The sequence below is a fragment of the Hesperophylax consimilis genome, chromosome 20 (assembly GCF_061612785.1).
Source record: "Hesperophylax consimilis isolate HC1 chromosome 20, BYU_Hcon_1.0, whole genome shotgun sequence".
Lineage (NCBI taxonomy): Eukaryota > Metazoa > Arthropoda > Insecta > Trichoptera > Limnephilidae > Hesperophylax > Hesperophylax consimilis.
The window spans coordinates 15,450,557-15,470,856 of record NC_142855.1 but is presented as its reverse complement, the minus strand read 5'-3'; the positions used below and the strand labels follow the sequence as shown (position 1 = coordinate 15,470,856).

The following is a 20,300-nucleotide window of genomic DNA, read 5'->3' as shown; positions in this document are numbered from 1 at the left end:
TTTGTATTGGTATCTAGAAGTTTACCACAGAAGAATTAAAAAATGAAACCTAAATTTCTGAATTCAATTTGAGAAAAAATGCTGAAACTTTTATGAATTATTTTTACATGAAACAACAATAAAGTGAGGTGATAGTTATGTTCATAATACATTTGTCTAATAATACAAAAGTGGAAAAGAATGTGACCTTACCCGGTACCCAGTTACAAGGTCACTTTGTACATTTACAAGAGGAAAATTATAAAGAAAAATGTAATTTAATGTATAGAAGAAAAACACAACACAAGCGTTAATCTTTTTAAGGTTGCATTATATATCTATGAGACGATGAAGCAACGAGTGTTTGCCAAGACAGAGTTGCGTGTGGTTTATCCTCATTGCCTACCCCTGCTTGGAAACGGCGTGCTGGTAGGTTAGTTATAAACAGAGATGTGCAAAATGGGTACCCAAAACCATTTGAAATGCAAAATGGAAATGGGTCAAAACTTTTCCATTTGAAAATGTAAAATGGTTTTTAGAAAAGCATTTCAAATCCAAAATGAAAAATACCTTTTTTCAAAATGCAAAATGGTTTCTCAGGTCAAACAATTAAAATAATTATATAATTTTTAAACAATTTTGTCATTTAATAATGGACATCAATGTAGAAAAAACATATTACATGATGGTAAATCCAAAAACACCACGACTACAGATTATGAAACCACAAAAAATTTGCGCGGGACTAATGTTGCCAACAAAAAAACATAGAAACTACTATCTAACATTTAATATTACAGCGTCATGGCCCCATGTTCAGTACCTATTTGAATCAGTATTTTTTGTAATGGTATCACTCAATTGCCAGGGCTCCTACCAGGGAGCAACTTGACAAATGTAAATTATCTCTCATAGCGAGGTTGAGGACCGACTGATATTTGGGGCTTATGAAAAAAAGATGAGTGGAGATAGTAGGAAGAATGTTGCAAATAAGCATTTAAAATGGAAAATGCAAAATACCCATTTTGCATTTTGCATTTCCATTTGAAATGGATTTATTTGAAATAAAGCACACCTCTGGTTATAAATAGTAATGAAATTGCATTTATTATTTCCAGATGCTCAAAGTGCGCGTTGCGCTTCCCCACCTTCAGCCGTCGCCGCCAGCACATGGTGCAGTTCCACGGCGAGGAGCGATTCCGCTACGCCTGCAAGCTCTGCCCAAACCGCTACACGCTCGCCAACAACCTGGCAGCACACGTGCGCAACGCCCACTTGCTCCAACGCCAGTACAAGTGCCAAATATGCCAAAAGTCCTTCTTTGTGCGCAGCACCCTGCTCACCCACATGCTGCGCCACTCGGGGGAAAAGAATCACGTGTGCGCGGTCTGCGGCAAGGCGTTTGGACGTAAACACACGCTCAAAGAGCATGTTAAGATACATACCGGGGAGAAGGCGCATGTGTGCGTCAAGTGCGATAAAGCTTTCACGCAGAAAGTCACGCTGCGAGCGCATATGGCCTGCCACGATAAGCCTAAAGTTGATGTTGACGAACAGTACGGATACATATTGCTAATGAAAGACAGTCTTTAAATTGATTAGCCGTTTGAGCAGTCGTGTACGAGTTCCCACCATTTTTTTCACATTAACTTCACACAGGAGGTCCCGAGGAAATTAATTTCCCTCAGGGCCTATATCATCTTTGGGGATGCTGTGTGGAGGGTATTTTTGAGGAAAGGAAGGAATGAACATCAATTTTGCAGTAGAGAGGAAACACAGAGTCAACCGTGTACATATGTTGGATGCACGTTTGGCGTGTTTCCCGAGTAAGCACCGGTGACGAAGGGATCAATGACGCTAGTTCCTCAGAGCATCTTCCGACAATTAATTTTTGTATCTTTCCTTTTACTGCATAGATTTTAGGTTTCTGAGAAATTCATAATTTTTAAATTCATTTGTATGCAATTTTTTTATTTGACATAACCATAGACTATTATGATTACTGTACTGACCGGCATTTGCATAGCGAGTAGGAAGTGTAGCAAATGCCGTTCACACGATTCTATTCTGTGATCGATTCTTTATTTGATATAACCATAGACTATTATGATTACTGTACTGACCGGCGTTTTGCATAGCAAGTAGGAAGTGTAGCAAGTGCCGTTCACACGATTCTATTCTGTGATCGATTCTTTATTTGACATAACCATAGACTATTATGATTACTGTACTCACCGGCGTTTGCATAGCAAGTAGGAAGTGTAGCAAATGCCGTCCACACGATTCTATTCTGTGATCGATTCTTTATTTGACATAACCATAGACTATTATGATTACTGTACTGATTGGCGTTTGCATAGCAAGTAGGAAGTGTAGCAAATGCCGTCCACACGATTCTATTCTGTGATCGATTCTTTATTTGACATAACCATAGACTATTATGATTACTGTACTGATCGGCGTTTGCATAGCAAGTAGGAAGTGTAGCAAATGCCGTCCACACGATTCTATTCTGTGATCGATTCTTTATTTGACATAACCATAGACTATTATGATTACTGTACTGACCGGCGTTTGCATAGCAAGTAGGAAGTGTAGCAAGTGCCGTTCACACGATTCTATTCTGTGATCGATTCTTTATTTGACATAACCATAGACTATTATGATTACTGTACTGACCGGCGTTTTGCATAGCAAGTAGGAAGTGTAGCAAATGCCGTTCACACGATTCTATTCTGTGATCGATTCTTTATTTGACATAACCATAGATTATTATGATTACTGTACTGACCGGCGTTTGCATAGCGAGTAGGAAGTGTAGCAAATGCCGTTCACACGATTCTATTCTGTGATCGATTCTTTATTTGACATAACCATAGATTATTATGATTACTGTACTGACCGGCGTTTGCATAGCGAGTAGGAAGTGTAGCAAATGCCGTTCACACGATTCTATTCTGTGATCGATTCTTTATTTGACATAACCATAGATTATTATGATTACTGTACTGACCGGCGTTTGCATAGCGAGTAGGAAGTGTAGCAAATGCCGTCCACAAGATTCTATTCTGTGATCGATTCTAAATTCTATAAAGAATGGAGTGAAATTTGAAGTAGATTTAACATAGGGCTTTTTTATCGGACGTTTTATGGCATAGAAAGGCCGTTCTCGCTGATATATTTCACAGGTTCTATGAAATCATGATAGATTTGATGAGGTGGGAGCGCGCCATTATATAAGACAATAATACAATTTTTTTATTTGAATAAATCAATGAATTTTTTTTTTAATTTGACTCTTTTTAATAAATCAATTACCTTCCTACTCCCAAATACGAATAATAAATTTATGTAATATGTTTTTTTTTGTTTTTTCTATGTTACTAAACCCACATAAACGGGAGAAATTAGGGTCCATGAAAATTTCAAAGTAAAATGTTGACATTGTAGGTAGATGCCTATCAATTATTTCAAATGTAATTTTCAATATTTTCCTTCCTTTCCAATCGGATATCGACTCTTTCTATGATTGGTGTAAAATTAATTGTTTAAAACTAAATGTCGATAAATGCAAAATTATGTCCTTCTATAGATCAAAAAAAACCGATTGTCTTTGAATACAAACTTAATAATATTTGCTTAGCAACTGTTACATCTATTAAAGACCTTGGTGTCTCTCTTGATAGCAAGCTTTCTTTTCGGGATCACATAACTGCAATCGTTAATAAATCCCTCAAACTACTTGGTTTCATCACTAGAATCACTTCGGACTTCAAAAACGTAAATACCCTTAGAACTCTTTACTGCTCATTGGTTCGGTTATCTGGTCTCCTTTTTATGCTGTCCACATTTGACGCATTGAATCTGTTCAACATCGGTTCTGAAGAGGGATTGCTAGGAGGCTAGGTTTAGAAAAAGGTAAATACTCATATGATGAAATTGAACTAACTCTAAACCTCTCTCCTTTGGAAGTCCGTCGGGAAAGAAATGACCTCATTTGCTTCTTCAAAATTATAAATGGTATTATTGATTCACCTACTCTACTGCAACTCATTCCCTTCAATATCCCCTCGCACAGACTCAGAAATAATGAACTGCTCTTCCTCAACCATCATTCGACAAATTATGGATATTATTCACCATTGTCCAGAATGTGTAGACTGGTCAACTCAAGTCAAAACCTTCACTTTTTGGGATAAGTCTGAATGATTTTTGCCAGTCGCTAAACAAGTGACGGAATATTATAAGTGTCCTGTGGTCCTGACCCACGGCGTAGTCTTGACTTGATTCGACTTGTCACTATATTTACTTATATTATATCTACCTTATGTCTTTGCTTTCATGTACCTTTGTCTACTCCTGTATTTTTCATTTTACTGTATTCGTGTTATTATTTTGTAATTTGGACGATGTCCGTTAATAAATAAATAAATATTAAATTGGACATTGAGATGGTAGCAGAAGTCGGGGAAGCCCGACAAAGACATGGCATGACCAAGTGAATCAGATACTTGAGTCGGGCCATGTCAAGAGCCAGAATAATAGAAGAGTATGTATGAGACAATGTATGAATGTGAATGAGGCAAGGAGTGTGTGCCAAGACCGAGTTGTTTGGCGGTCCGAACCTCTCTGCCTACCCCTGCGTTAGATATCTTTGAAAATAATACCACAACCAAACTATAAAAAAACTTCACTTAAATAATAAAGACAAATTAGATAATTCAGAATCACTCGAAATCAGAAAATCCCTAAATAATAATAATAACTCTTGTATAGTGAATAACCAAATTAATCTATCTTTTAGTCCCATTTTAGATATATTTCCAGTTAACCGCTTTGTTCTTCCTGGAAATCCCGTAATTACCTTTCACTTTGTTCACCTCTCCCTCAAACATCTAAATTTTTTTGTATTAATCTCTCAATATATTTTATCATAGATTAGTTTTTAATATTCTTCTGATGAAGGAAAGGTTCTTCCGAAACTGGTAGAGTGTAAATATAATTAAAGTGGTCAATAACAAATTTAATTGTTTTTATTGTCTGAATCAATTATCTTCTTTGTAATACAACTCCATAGACTGAATTAATAGTCAGTTAGTGATGTTTAACCGTTTGGGTGCCAATCGTCGATTTTCGTCGATTCGTGTTTTAACGAAGATTGCCGATCGTTGATTTCCGTCGATTGCGTCAGTCGTGTTCTGATTCGCGCGTACGTAAAATTTTCATTATTTCGAAACGCCTGGACTTCGGAATCCTCCTCCGCGTGATTCTAAACCAATATTCTTTAATAAAACACCGAAAAAATCATCGAAATCCTTGAAAATTCAAAGAATTTATGGGGTTTTAAAAAAATATATAATTTCATAAAAAATAATGTTTTTTTGGTGGCATTTTACAAGCAACTGTATGAATTTTTTTGGCACTCAAACGGTTAATCTGTAAAAATGTACATAATACATTACAAAAATTTGGTTTTCAATTTTGCACAAATCATTACAAATTAAAGAACGATTTCTGCATCTGGTTTGTCGTGTGAATTTACTATCCATTATACAGGTTCAGTATAGTTTCTTTTGACTAAATATACTACCACACAAGATACGAGAGACGAGAGACAAGAAACAAGAAGATGGGAGAGTCGTATCACATTGTTTACGCATATACATATTTATAGTTGGGACCTTCACAAAAAGATTGGTATGCAATATCCTTAGTAATGCTTCTACACCCATCCAAGTAGGGATTATCCTTAGGAGATAGACATATCATCGCGGACTTTTCTGTAAGCCTTTTTAGGATATACAATTCCGTAGTACATTATTTTGATGTATCTCATAAGGTTTAGCCAGCGTTAGCAATATAAGCGGTGGAAAAAATTTTTTTTACGACTTGATTACAAAACATTGACTTCTTTCTACTTTTTATAAATATAATATGCATGTATTATATATGAAAACCTTCCGAAAGAAATTCTCTAAATGATAGTGAAAACCCTATCAAAATCCGTCGTGTAGTTTAGAAGAACTAAGCGCGCAAACAGACAGACGCGGATTTAGACAGATCAATTCCGCAATACAAAACTCAACATTTTTCTGAAGACTTTTATCCACTAGCTCCTGTTTCATCTTTAACCCTGTGAGTTTATTTTTTAACTTCTGTTTCACATTTTACTTTGTCTCTTTCGATCTTTCTTTTAGTAGTAAATTAAATAATTGAGAAATTGACTTGCTCCACTTGAAAGTTTTGTTGAGAAATAGAAACAAACTTATACAAGTATGATTTTATATCTGTAGTTTTTTTTAGTAATAGATTACTTTGATAATATTCGATTTGAATTATAAAATATAAACAATAATTGAAAATTAATAAGATATTTATATTTGGAATGCGTAAATCTGTTTTGCAAGACAATCTTGGGATAATCCTGTTTTGCAACCAACTGTCTTGGAATAAGCTGATTTTGAAATGTCATATAACACAACCAGAGATGTGCAAAATGGGTACCCAAAACCATTTGAAATGCAAAATGGAAATGGGTTAGAACTTTTCCATTTGAAAAAGCAAAATGCAAAATGGTTTTTAGAAAAGCATTTCAAATGCAAAATACAAAATACCTATTTTCAAAATGCATTGAAAATGCAAAATGGTTTCTCAGGTCAAACAATTAAAATAATTGTAGAATTTTTAAACAATTTTGTCATTTAATAATGGACATCAATGTAGAACAAACATATTACATGATGGTAAATCCACACCACGACTACAGATTATGAAACCACAAAAAATTTGCGCGGGACTAATGTTGCCAACGTAAGAACATAGAAACTGCTATCTAACATTTAATATTACAGCGTCATGGCCTCATGTTCAGTATTTTTTGTAATGGTATCACTCAATTGCCAGGGCTCCTACCAGGGAGCAACTTGACAAATGTAAATTATCTCTCATAGCGAGGTTGAGGACCGACTGATATTTGGGGCTTATGAAAAAAAGATGAGTGGAGAAAGTAGGAAGAATGTTGCAAAAAAGCATTTAAAATGGAAAATGCATTGAAAAAAGCATTTAAAATGCAAAATGGTTTTTAGAAAAGCATTTAAAATGCAAAATGGAAAATACCCATTTTGCATTTTGCATTTCCATTTGAAATGGATTTATTTGAAATAAAGCACATCTCTGAACACAACTGACAGTAACTTTCAAACTAATCAACTAGGCCGGCCATTTTGTCACCTGACCCAATGCTCAGTTTCTATTGGCTGAAGTCTGTTTCGATAGTAACATCGGATGGAGTAAAACGAGTTTTAAGAAAGTCATTTTTCTATGGGAATTATACATATTATTAAAATTTGGTAGTATGGATAATATAAAGTATTATAAATATATTACAAGGTGTTTTTTTGTTTAATTGAGTGCTTTTAGTTTTAGTCTGTATTATTTGGTTTCAGTATGTATATGTATTTCTGATCTCCCTATGTTTTGTATCCAGCTTTTTATTTGAGATTTAAATGTTATAATATTGTTGTGAGTTTTGAATGAGAGTGGGATTTTGTTGTAAAGTCTAGTACCATAGTATAGGAAGTTTTTTTGCCCAAATGTTGTATGTTTATGTTAAATGGATATGTTTTTGACCCTGAAATCTAGAGTTTAAATCTAGTTATTATATAAGTAACTTTTGGAACACTGTATTGAAAATATTGTGTAGAAATATAATTAGAAAAATATTGCACTCATAGGTTAAATTTGATAAAAAATTTGAATAAGTCAGTTTTGCAAAAATACTCCTCAATTTTACAAATCGATATATAATTATTTATTATTCTGCAGGCTTTTCTTCCTCCGTCTGTGGACTGATAACTGGTTCAGTAACTTCTTCCTTTTCAACCACTTTTTGGTTATTGTCTTCCTTCACTTCTTCAGAGTTTCCTTCATTGGCTACTTCAATAGCAGGTTCTTTCACTTCTTCCTCTATCTTATTTGCTTTGTCTTTTTCCTTTGCTTCGTCCATTCTGTCCCCTTCCTTAACTGTTTCTTCTGTAGCTTTATCTTTCACTTCTTTTACTGCTTCCTTCACTTCATCTTTGTCCGTTTCTTTGATGACTTCTTTTTCTGCTACACCTTCAACAAAATCACCCTTTTCTTCTTCCAAGATCTGCCCTTCTCCCATGGCACCTTTACCAACTTCTGTAACTTCGCTTTTCAATTCCATAACTGAATCACCTTGTGCTTTCTTATCAAGGTCTTCGTGATCTGATCTTTCCGTAGTTTCTCCTTCTAAATCTTCTGTATCTTCTACGTATTCTTCAAAGTCATCTTCTTCTAAAGCTTCTTCCTGAATACACACACAAACTTTGTCCATTTCATCCTCTGATTCTTCTTTACAAGGACAGGACACTGTTAAATCTTCTTCATCTTCCATTGAGCTGGTTTCATCGTAGATATCTTTGTCTCTTCCCGGTATGACAGTTTCTGAGCCAAACACCGCGTCCATGATAATGCCAGGAGTGGCGGCCATCTTGAGGTTGCGCTGTGTGCGTTCTATCCTTTTGACAACCTCGGGCAGAATGGAGTCCATCACCAGTTCGGCTATGAGGTCCTCATCTTTCAGTGGATCCGTACTGAAAATCGAAGTTTTTTTTAAATATTGAGAACTTCATAAAACAACAAATTCTAGAAGACTACAAGTCTCAATAAAGATGTTTAGAATATATATTTTTATTTTAGTGCTAACTCCACCGAGGAGTGGGCGTAGATTCTATGTCATCTTTGGAAGGAATGATTAAACCTGGATCTCGAAGAATTCCATGTTGTAGGATGGAAGAACACGAAAGTACAAACACATAATTTTATAGCAGAGTTATTAAGGAGTCATAAAATGTAATCCATTTGGCTTGTCTACTGGCTCTGTACATTGCCAATTCACATAGTGATACCCTGGTAGGCCTTCATTCAGAACCGAAAAATTGTTTGGTAACCAGATCTGAATAGCCAGGTTTTACCCACCTTCCCCTCCCCGTTACCTTCAGTCTCACAGCATACCCAATTTGGGGATTCCAAAGTCCCACTGGCTACAGATTGTTGGGAGCAGTTAGGACTCATTTAAAAAATTTATGTGTTCTTACTTTTCTTTCTTTTGCCACTGTTTTGACTTAGATTATTTTAAAATATGTTAATTATAATAGGTCCCTAGTGGCTACCTTGTGGAACTCCTGTTGAAGTGCCTGTCGACCCTGTCGGCTTCTTTTTCAGCTCTGTTCTCTGCCTGTTCCTGCGCGTCCCTATTGGACACTTCTACAAACAGATCATGCAGGCGCACGGCAGCTGCTTGCTTTGTAGTCATAACTATCTGAAATTAATGATTATTTGCATACTCAATTCAATTTATTCTTAAAATATAAAATTGTGCAATATAGTTGGAAACAATGAATACTTGGAGAAAACAAATGTGTTTGTGTATTTGGGAAGTATACTCACGAGAGACGGAAAGACTGATAAGGACATTGAAAAAAGAATTAATGCATTAAATTTCATTAATGGAGAACTGAATGCGATAATCACTAATAAAAAGTTGTCCAAAAATGCGAGGCTAGCAGTCCACAATGGAATGCCGATAGCAATGTATGTATGGCAGTGAGGCGTGGAACAGGCAGATGAAGGATAAACATAGACTGAATGCTGTAGAAATGAGATCACTGAGACACGTGTGTGGTAAAACCATGTTTGACCATGTTAAAAATAAGGAGATCTGGAAAGAATGCAAAACTGTAAGTATACTAAACAAGATTAAAAAAGCAGCACTTAGAATGAAGACAGGATTGTCAGGAGGATACAATATGATATGGAAGCAGGGCTGGGGGCTGACTCTGTATCTCTCACAAGCGTCCGTTCCGCGGGTTTACGACTGACAAACCCGTTTTCACTGATTTTGGTACTCTTTAGCAAGTCGTAAACCCGAATTTAATCGACAACTCAAAGTGACAGCTCAACGTTTCGCTTTAGACCGACGTCTGCCGACGCTCCTTGTATTTTGACAGTTCTTGTTAACTTTGGTACCCTCTATCTCCGAAAGCTAGAAACATTATAGCTCCAAAGGCTTGATTGTCGGGTTTATCAAAATAGGTCGAACTACCTCTGGTTTGGGACCGTTTAGAGCTTTATATCGCCCAACGACATATTTTTCGAAGTTAATAAAATCGAATTTACTAGTTTTAAAAGGTAAGTAATTTGTTTTATTTCGAATTAAACAATACCTCAACCGAATTGATAAATATATACCTAACCGATGCAATATTAGGCACAGATTATGGAAATTACACTTCGTTTCAGCAATTACTACAAGAAAAAACTATTTACGTAAACAAATTAGATTATTAGGTTCTTAATTTGGGTTATTTAAGTAATTTGTGCGTAATTTAGATTGGAAGGAAACTTTCGCAAACGTCCAACGCTGCAAAGGGATAGTTTATAAGGAAAATTTTGATGTTGAATAAAATAGAATTTTAATGCATCTTTTACCATATATACCGATGTAAATAGTTGTTTCTTGTAGTTAGCTGAATATTTTATCTTATATGCCCAATAGGTACATGGCTGTTTCAATCTTATTAATAATTTATGTTTTTTTGTGTACCTACATTAGCCACAATGGGAGGTTATCTCCGTCTGCTGTTTGTTAATAGAGCATTGCTCGAGGAAGACCTCCGGGAAGAGAGAGTCCGAAGACGTGAGTTGCGGGATCTCTCGAATCCATTAAATATTCCTGCAAATTTATTCATTTCGAATTATCGGCTGTCGCAGGACATTTTCAAAACCCTGTGTGATGAACTGAGGCCGATACTCCCTGTACGTAGGCGAACAACCGGAGTGCCCTTGGAACTTAAGGTGAATACAACATTATTTAATTAATCATTTTTTCTTACAATATCTGCAAATCCCCAACAGCACTTTCCGGTGGAAATTACAATTAGAAATTAAAAATAATTCTCTTTAGTCCATAACCTGTGCCTAGGTACTTTTTCATTTATACAGTTTGTATTGTTTCTTTCTGCCTATCTTATCTTCTATTGCCGTGTATTTGCCGTACTCATAATACATTATTTATTTTTAAGGTTCTAACGACACTCTCATTTCTTGCGACAGGGTCATACCAAAAAATTGTGGGGAATGATTTTCACTCGAGCCTGTCGCAACAAACAGTGAGCCGACACTTGAACGAGATTGTGTCGGCATTAAACAGAATAATGCACCGGCACATCAAATTCCCAGGAACACAACAAGAAAGGAATTCCGTCAAACAAGGGTTTGTTTTGATCTATTGTATTTTATTGTTACTTATCTTGTTTACCCGAGGATTGTGGCATATTCAGATGACAGACTATAACGTCTCCACTGATGAGGAATGAATGCATCAACATGGATATTATATTGGTATACAAGCGTAGTCTAAGGCCAATTTAAATAAATAATATATCATTATCGTCATAGAATAGAAGAACTGTAAAAATGCCATCCATGTAGATTTGAATGGAAACCAATATCGCCACTGACTTGGTACCTTTTGGTTCTAACCCATTTAGCACATGCTCTATCTTTCTTTCACTTGAATTTCATGACGAAACAGTTTGTTTTTGAAATTTAAGCAAAGAACGGTCCGTCTTAACGATTAAAGTAATATTAATTTTATAACATGTTGTCTGTATCGAGGTTGAAGGAAGGAACAATAAGAATTACAAAAAACAACTAAATTACATATGTGGTGTAATATTTTATATTAGTAGATTTATAAGAAAACAACAGATATTCATCTTTTTACAGCCTCCATACAGTTACCAATGTATTACAGAAAAGATTATGCATTTAGAACACGTACAGTAAATGAGAAATGGTAAAAACATATTTAGATAAACAAGTTGTAGCAATAAAAAATGCATGATACAGTAAGTACATGTGTATATTATTACATACTAATCCAACTAAACGAATCATTATATTGATACTAATCCTACTAAAATGTTGCACCGCTTACGAAAAGTAAAGCCATTCAAAGAATGTGTACAAATGAAATAGTTATGTGAACGGCCCTCTAAAGTATTGCCACTTAGTCAAAGCACGTTTGTCTCAGTAACGTATCTACACTCTATTCATATCATCTACGGTATATTGAACATTTAATATAACTCAATATGAATAGTGACGTTACTTTGGAAAAATTGTGTAATTTGTCATTTGAAATAAAACAAAATGTTACACTAAATTTATGGTTTACAATGAAGTAGGGAAGTATTTAAGTACAAATCTTATGACTTCAGAAAAAAATTTGGTTTTGATTTATTAAATACATAAAACAAAATCAGAAACATACTTTTTCAGATGCAAGATCAAAAAAGTAGATCATAAAACTTATAGCGATAAGTTGGTACAACTAGAAATGGTTGATAGGAAATAAGTAAGAGTTATAAAAGCACCTTTGCTACAATGGGTACTAAATGGTAAAAAGGTGATGGTACATGTGCCAGAATCGGCTGTTAATTAGTCACATTTCAATAAGGCGCCGCATTGTCGCGTCTCCAATACATAGCACAGCTCTCAGCATGTTGTCCTGAAACCATAAAAACAACTAAATTATAAAACACTGTATTGATAGTTCAGTATCTATATCGATTTTAATCATAAAACTCTATATATGTTTCAGGTTTTATGAGAAATATCAATTTCCGGGTATAATTGGATGCATAGACGGAACCCATATAGCAATAATAAAACCCAAAGTCCACGAAGAGGCATATTTCAACCGAAAAGGTTTCCATTCGATGAATGCTCTCATGGTAAATAAATATAATTTTTTTTTAAATATGGACAAACTAGCTGATACACCTATCATATAAAATATATCATGCTATTTTTCACCTGTAGATATGCGACTCAAACCTAAAAATAATCGCTATATGTGCGAGGTATGGGGGTGCATCACATGATGCACACGTATGGGAAATGATGGCAATAAAACCACAATTGGAAGATGCAAATAATCGAGAAGCTTTCTGGCTTTTAGGTAAATTTCATTCATGTTTTTAATAAAGTGGGCTATTTTTAATGTATTTGTTCAAATATGTATATCAAATATTATAATATTTCAGGAGATTCAGCATTTCCGCTTAGGCCATACATGATGACCCCCATCTTAAATGCGGTACCGGCATCGCCAGAAGAGCATTACACGAAATTGCAATGCAGGGTTAGAAATTGCATAGAACGCTGTTTTGGGATTTTAAAAGCAAGATGGCGCTGTCTTTTAAAACATCGTGTGCTTCATTATACCCCAGTAATGGCAGTGAAGATTACAAATGCATGCGCTGTTCTTCACAATATTGCCATTGAAGCTCAAATGCCAGAACCAGAGGATGTTATTATTGAAAATGATTGTAGAGAAGTGTTTGATATTAACAATCGACACGACAATAACCTCAGGCAAGGTCGGCTAACTCAACGTGAGCTTGTTGAGACTCTCAATCGCCACAATTAAACCAGCTCTCTAAAATCATCTTCAATAATAACATCCTCTGGTTCTGGCATTTGAGTTTTAATGGCAATAATATTTTAATGTTGTAATTTTTGTCTCATCTGTTTTTAAATGACAATATTAATATATGTACGAGTATATTGCCATTATAATGTCTAATATAAAATAAATCATATCTTACACTTCCGTTTGATAACCTCTGAGAGTATCAGAGCCATCATCTGTTTCATTTCTTTGAGAAGTTCAATTTTCTCCCGCTTCATTTGGATCTTCTCCCGCTCCATCTGAAGGAATTCATCCATTCTATTTTTGACTGAAAGTGAAAATATTTTTGTAATTTTTTTATAAATATATTTGTTACATACGATTCTTACTCTTTTTCATAGCATAATTCCTATACACCCCAAGATATTTCAGTGTAAGTACTTACATAGTCGTTTAGAAAGGTTGTGCGAGGCCTTTCTTCTGATGCCAGATGGCCCAGGCTCCGGCTCAGGCTCCGGCTCAGGCTCCGGCTCAGACTCCGGCTCAGGCGTCGCGGGGATTAAAATCTCCACACTGGGAATAATTTCCATCTGTAAAAAGTAATAAACTACCTATTTACTTTTCCAATCCATATTAAAATTTAACTGTGCATGAATATGATCTGAAACATACAAACTGGAAAGGAGTCTCCTCTCCAGGTACTCCATCAATGAGTTCTGGCCCAATAATGGCCAGAATTTTGTCCTCGAGTGGGGTGAGAGGTGGAACCCTGCTCACTCCTCCCCCAGTCTGGCACAGCTCCACTCGAAGCCGCGACGCCTTCTTCTTCGCGTTGCTCCTCAGGTCCCTCCAGGTCTGAAACAATTAAATAATTAGTCAAACAACTATTCTGGTGAAATAGATTATTTGGAATTATTATAATATGCACATACTTGCTGCCACTTTTCTCCTGTTTTGCAGGTTCCAAAGCCGAGAGCGTTTAGGTCCTCTGCTAAACTCTGCCATTCTCTTAGGTTTTGCAGGCGTCCCTCCAAGCCCTGGAACCTACCGGAAGCCATGGCAGGCCTCTCCGAGAGCCACGCCACCAAATACTCCAGCTGCACACTCGTTGCCCTTTTTTTAATAGTCTGTAGGAGAATTATCATGTATTAAATAACTAACAATGTAAAATAAGTTTACAGTCCTGCCAAAGTATAACATCACAACTGCCATTCTACAAATAATTCAACACTCCTCACACACCAACACTAAACCAGTCTTTAATTCTGACATACACCAGCACAAAACACGATCACAAAATCAAATACATTTATCATCATCTACTTACACGACCAAATTTGGAATTAACTCCTTACAATACATTGCACACAAACAATATAACGCATTACCTAGTAATTTAAAACTTCCGGCAACTAACAAAAAAACATTGACAAAAGCTCTTAAAAGATATTTCCTTAGCAGTTTCATTAATGACTAACACAATCTTTCTCTTGTACTCCATAATAACACCTGCGTTTATTTATTTTAATGTATTTATTTTAATGTATTTTATTTATTTGCCTTGTCCTTTCTAATGTTGTCTTTCCCGAAATGAGTTTTATAAACTCATTGGGAATAATACATTATTACTTTGTTATCATTTTGTAATGTATTATCTTGTAATAAAATAAATAAATAAACATCACGAAAATGAGGTGACTAATAAAAAACTGACAAAGGCAAAAATACACACTACCTAGTGAATATAATATAATAACATAATGAGTAGCGTCATTAGGTGAAAAGAAATCTACAAATAAATGTCATTTGTACGTATAAAACACTGTTCATTCAAAGCGAATTTGAGGTTATAAAGTCCTTTACTTCTTGGAAAGGTTACGATACCTTACGAAATACATTTACCAACGTAAAAAAATACAGAATAAACATGAAAATTATAAATAATTGTACAACTTACGGTCATTTTTCCTTATTTAGTGATAAATTAATCAATTGTTAAAAATGCGTCAATGGGTAATATTATGAATTCAGCGGAAACGTCAAAATTCAGCGCGCTAATAAATATGCCAATAGACAATTTTGGCATTTCTGTATAGAGTAATGTGAGATGCAAACGGATCCGACGCCGACGACGCTAAAATAAACCAAACTTTATCCATGTCGTTACAGAGTACTAATTTAAGTCCGATGTGATAAATTTGGCCAAACAGAAACGTTTTCGTTTGTGAAATCGAAATTTAGCGAGTAAGCCCCCAGGTCCTGATTCAAACGGTGCCAGGCGCTAGTAAACCCTCAAGGGCGCTGAATTAGCTGTTAGGTTTTATCAGCTCTTTGGCGCCTTAGCAAGTCGAGTCACGAGTGCACGGAAGTAAATGATAGAACAAGTTAGTATTTAGCAAATATAATTTGGGAAGCTTGGGAAGTGGAACAAACCTGTTCATACATCTCCTGGTGTTCCCTTCTTCTTCTCTCTTCTTGCTGTCTCCTTCCTGCTTCTGCCGCCTCTCTGCTTAGCCTCTCTGAAACTGCAAATCAACAATAAACTCATTAGAATTCGCGGCATATTGTTTTAATGGTTTATTTTTCCAAAGAAACAATTTAGGTTCCTAAATAACACAAGGCCTTTCGACTCAATAGATAGGATGAAAGAGGAATACGACTCACCGGCAGAGCTGATAAAGTCCCTCTGAAGTTTCTCCTCTGCGATGTGGTCAAGTTCCTTGTTGAGCAGGTCAAGCACGCGCCCTATGACCCTGTTGGATATATCGTGGAACCAGATAGCCGTTTCCTGAGGCTGTGGACATAAAAACAACAATAACACGGTTCCATTACCACTAATACGGTTCGGGGATATTGCAAACAAATTAAAAAACACTGCAATAACTAACTAATACAGTTTAGGGATATTGCAAACAACAACACAAACACCGTTACAAAACAAATACATAAACACAGTACACTGATACGATTTATGGACACTGCAAACCAACAAAATAACACAGCACAGTTATTACTGGTAAAGTTCTGGAACATTGCAAACAAATAAAACAACAAAGCACTGTTACACATTACTGGTATGGTTTGACAATAAAATTTAAGAATTCTGGTTTTTTTCTGGAATCCCACAAGGTTCTATCATGGTACCACTTCTGTCTTTACTTATTTTATGGGGCATATTGGGAGGCTGAAGTGAGTGAAAAAAGAGAGGTGATGGGAAAAAGGAATATTAGGAAGTACCTGGCTCTTCAGTTCTCTTCACCAAACACGGTTAAAACCATTTCAAGCAATGTTTTGATTCTGAATGTAAATAAAAATTCAGTGAGGGATTTTAAAAAATAGGTTTTATATAGCCAATAACAAAATGTGCAGTGAAGTGATTCATTGTACTCAAAGGATTTTTATATTCATACCTTTCTATGTTCGGGCTCTGAAATCTTGGGTAGTTGTAGCTCACTGATCAACTCTGCATTCCTGGCCAGGCCCTCGTAGATCTATGGGTGAAAGACAAAATATTTAATTAATTAACTACTTAATATTTCAATTCGTCAAAAACATGGTCGCAATTGAGGTGGTTTAGTCATGCACTAAGAATGCTACAAGATCGGATTTCATTGAAAATACTGAGAGCATTTCCAGAGGGAAGACGTCCAGTGGACTACCGCTGGACTACACTTAGTTGGAGAAAGCAACTTCAGAAGCTCTGCCAGCAGAGGGCCTGCTGTGGATGGAGGCGGCGATGGGTTCCTGGCCCGAATAGGACAAGGGGAAGAATATGAGATGAGATGTTAAAAATGTAATACTTAACCCCTTAGGCAATTTCGGGAGATATTTTTCACAGACAACAAACAACCGTAGAGTCTTTGTGCGTGATGGTTAGTTAGTTAGTTAAAATAAAAAGAACATCTAATGCAAAACAACTACATTATTATTATATTTGAGAAACTTGTAATATTCAAGTATTGTTTGTTGGTCACCTTGGTCTGCGCGGCCCTCCCCTTTAGCAGTGCGAGCAGCGCGTCTGCCGCCGCCTCCCTGTCCCGCTCTCTCTGCTTGACGGGAATGGGCAGACACTCCCCGGAACCGCTTCCAACCTCCAGACTGGGGCGCGTGATCCAGTCACCTTCATCATCGTCGTCGTTCTCAGCGGCGCGGGCTGCTGCGGCGTCTGAAACAACAGCATTTTCAATATATATTTAGACGGCCTGCTTGGACCCAAGAAATATATTTTATCATTGCAGATAAAATGACCTCAGCCTTACCGGGGCTTAAAACCTTAAGCCAACCTTACCACTAAGCTTATCCGACCTCCTTCGGTCATATTTAATTGTATCACACTTCAACAAAGGACTAACAACATTACCTCTATTTAATTATCGCATATTTTTGGCTTCCATCCTTTATATGTGATTGCAAGATTCTGCACAAATTTAACAGATTGTTAAGAAACTTAAGATAATGTTGGCAGTTCTTAGTGAAAGTATGATACAATTAAATATGGCCGAAGGAGATAGTGGTCGAGCGTGGGCGAACCTTATTTTTTGAACGCAAGGTCTACTGTTCACAGGACTACGAACTATGAACTCGAAAATCTAATTGAGCGTGAGACCAAAAGTTCTGTACAGGGCCAGCTCTGAGCCAAACGGCACCTGACGCTAGTAAAAACCTCAAGGACGCTGTGTTAGGTTATTATCAGCCCTTGGCTTCTTGGCTACTTGGCGCCGTCGTCACTCGGAGCGGACTGCTCCAATCGCGCCTGCACAGAACCGGCTCTGGTTCTGTAGGTCCTGAAGACTGTGCTCGGGTGAGGGGAAGCAGTGCCCAGAATGTATAGAAGAAGATTGGAGCAGAACGGGAAAGACAAACCAGAGCAAACCTTAGTAGATTGAATGCTGTTGAAATGAGATCCCTGAGGCGTATGTGTGGTAAAACCATGTATGATCGTGTGAGGAATTTGGAGATCCGCAAAGAGTGCAAGACAGATGTAAGCGTAATGAGTAAGATTAAGACAGGGACGCTTAGATGGTTTGGGCATATAGAACGAATGAGCGAAGATAGGAGTGTAAGGAGGATATATGATGCAAATACGAATGGTAGCAGAAGTCGGGGACGCCCGAGGAAGACATGGCACGATCAAGTGAATCAGATACTCGTGTCAGGCCATGTCAAGAGTCAGAATAATAGAAGTGTATGTATGAATGTGAATGAGGCAAGGAGCGTGTGCCAAGACCGAGTGGTTTGGCGGTCCGTCCTCTCTGCCTACGCATGCGAAGAAACGGCGTGATGGTTAGTTAGTTAGTTTAGCAAACCTTTCAAGTCCTGCGTCAGCTGTTCGAGGCATTGGTCGTTCCTTCTGGACATCTTATCGCAGATGCCTTCCTTTAGACCTCCCGGAGGGTTGAGGTCCACCATTTGGGGATTCAGCTCTGAAAAAAAAAACACATTTTGCAGTATTATCGCCCTGTGAAATGATATAAAGGAACTTAACCTTTTCGTTGCCAACCTATGCAACCTATCCAAAACTACTTTCCTCCTTGTATAATTATGACAGAATAATTTCAAATGGAGACCTTATAATTTTAGTATATAAAAATAAATGCTTAGGTATCATTTCTTGCCCCAGATAATATTATCTGTGCGTCGAAACCATACCATAGTTTGTTTCTGTGAAAAGGCGCACAGCCTCGTGGGTAATTCGCTACATCTCAGTCGCTCGCATATTACCAAAGCTGCGTGAGGGAGTAAGGTAAGGTCGCCGCCCAAATTTTGAAGAGTAAAATGGCTGAATAATGACGAAAAAAGGCTCAAATATGCATTAAGCTTATGCAAATGTATTTATAATCCGAGTCTATTGATGAATTGCTTACCAACGTCACACGGCAGATAATCCATGTTCAATGCGATTTTGAGAGGGCGGCGGATCAGTGTGGACGGGCAGCGCTGTTCCTTGTGAGCGCTACCTCGCCCATATCGCCGCGAGTGCTGTAACTCCAATTTCCTCAGCTCTGGAGGGAACAAAAAAATGCTTTAGAAAGTCAAATCAACCCTTGTAAATATCTCAGTCTATATACTCTCTATACATTTTAATGTATTTTTATACATAAAATTAAAATAGGGATGATGTCTAAGGAACTGAATAGAAAAATAATTTCTCTATTGCACACATCATCTAACCTTCTGTTTTAAGACTAATATAGGGTTTTCCAATAAGAGGTGTTATTTTGAATAGCCCGCTATTTCGGTAGATGTTACTTTTGAAGCTGTCATTTTTTGTCATTTCACAAGTAGAAACTACGCCATTAACCTTTCCCTTACTGTGCTAAAAAAATCTACGCGTTCCGGTGCTGTGTAGTCAATACACATCTCAAAATAAGCGATTTAATATTGGAAAAATATGAATATTCATAGCTAATCGATTATGTTTATTATATTTTATATCAAAAGTGATAATTATTGTAATTTAATTGCTAAAACATGAAAAAACCATCGGCAGATGCTAAATAAACGTGCGAAAAGTCCACATCTAACGACGGTTCACGGCCGACTGGCTAGCGGCTGGCGGCTAGGACAAACACAGCTGTGCGGTCGTAGGTATCGATGGTCTAAATTAAAATACAACTGGAGACGTGTGGATGTCTTATGTTCCCGCATAGCGAATTAAAGTGGGACATCAATAGCGTGTCATTTCCTCGCACACTCTTCGCGTATTAGTATCACACAGTTGATCGTATTGGTGTATTTGTTCTCGATTTTGAACAAAAATCTCTGATTTTTAATTGAATTTGAAAACTATGTAAAAAATTATTTTTTAATTCAGTGCATA

At 36.6% G+C, this 20,300-nt stretch overlaps 3 protein-coding genes across 3 annotated transcripts in view; 1 reads left to right on the top strand and 2 right to left on the bottom strand.

Annotated features, from left to right (window-relative positions):
• The window catches only part of LOC149414181 (uncharacterized), a 37,578-nt gene extending 35,373 nt beyond the window's left edge, over positions 1–2,205 (top strand). The window contains exon 6 of the mRNA XM_089644061.1: positions 1,098–2,205. Coding sequence (XP_089500187.1) covers positions 1,098–1,572 — 475 coding nt within the window. The 3' untranslated portion in view covers positions 1,573–2,205. The remainder of the gene's footprint in view (positions 1–1,097) is intronic.
• Positions 2,206–6,635: 4,430 nt separating this feature from the next.
• LOC149414179 (uncharacterized) lies at positions 6,636–19,488 on the bottom strand. Its single transcript, XM_089644059.1, has 8 exons — positions 19,345–19,488; positions 18,787–18,903; positions 17,455–17,645; positions 16,891–16,971; positions 16,145–16,274; positions 15,914–16,005; positions 9,174–9,322; positions 6,636–8,594 (listed from the first exon to the last, which is right to left on the bottom strand). The coding sequence occupies exons 1-8, from the start codon at positions 19,367–19,369 to the stop codon at positions 7,793–7,795; spliced, it is 1,587 nt and encodes a 528-aa protein (XP_089500185.1). The 5' UTR covers positions 19,370–19,488; the 3' UTR covers positions 6,636–7,792.
• Positions 13,535–15,056, bottom strand: LOC149414180 (uncharacterized). Its single transcript, XM_089643689.1, has 4 exons — positions 14,413–15,056; positions 14,153–14,335; positions 13,926–14,070; positions 13,535–13,808 (listed from the first exon to the last, which is right to left on the bottom strand). Exons 1-4 carry the CDS (start codon positions 14,623–14,625, stop codon positions 13,666–13,668), a joined length of 684 nt encoding a protein of 227 aa, XP_089499815.1. The 5' UTR covers positions 14,626–15,056; the 3' UTR covers positions 13,535–13,665.
• Positions 19,489–20,300: the final 812 nt, after the last annotated feature.

Excerpts from the sequence above, each read along its gene's own strand:
- LOC149414180 (XM_089643689.1), bottom strand. The coding sequence starts at position 14,625 with ATGATAATTCTCCTACAGACTATTAAAAAAAGGGCAACGAGTGTGCAG. Across the intron at positions 14,071-14,152 it reads AGGAGACTCCTTTCCAGTTT|ATGGAAATTATTCCCAGTGT; the intron begins GTATGTTTCAGA and ends TACTTTTTACAG. Across the intron at positions 13,809-13,925 it reads CAACCTTTCTAAACGACTAT|TCAAAAATAGAATGGATGAA; the intron begins GTAAGTACTTAC and ends TTTCACTTTCAG.
- LOC149414179 (XM_089644059.1), bottom strand. The coding sequence starts at position 19,369 with ATGGATTATCTGCCGTGTGACGTTG. Across the intron at positions 18,904-19,344 it reads TTATCTGCCGTGTGACGTTG|AGCTGAATCCCCAAATGGTG; the intron begins GTAAGCAATTCA and ends TTTTTTTTTCAG. Across the intron at positions 16,006-16,144 it reads GGACTTTATCAGCTCTGCCG|TTTCAGAGAGGCTAAGCAGA; the intron begins GTGAGTCGTATT and ends GTTGATTTGCAG.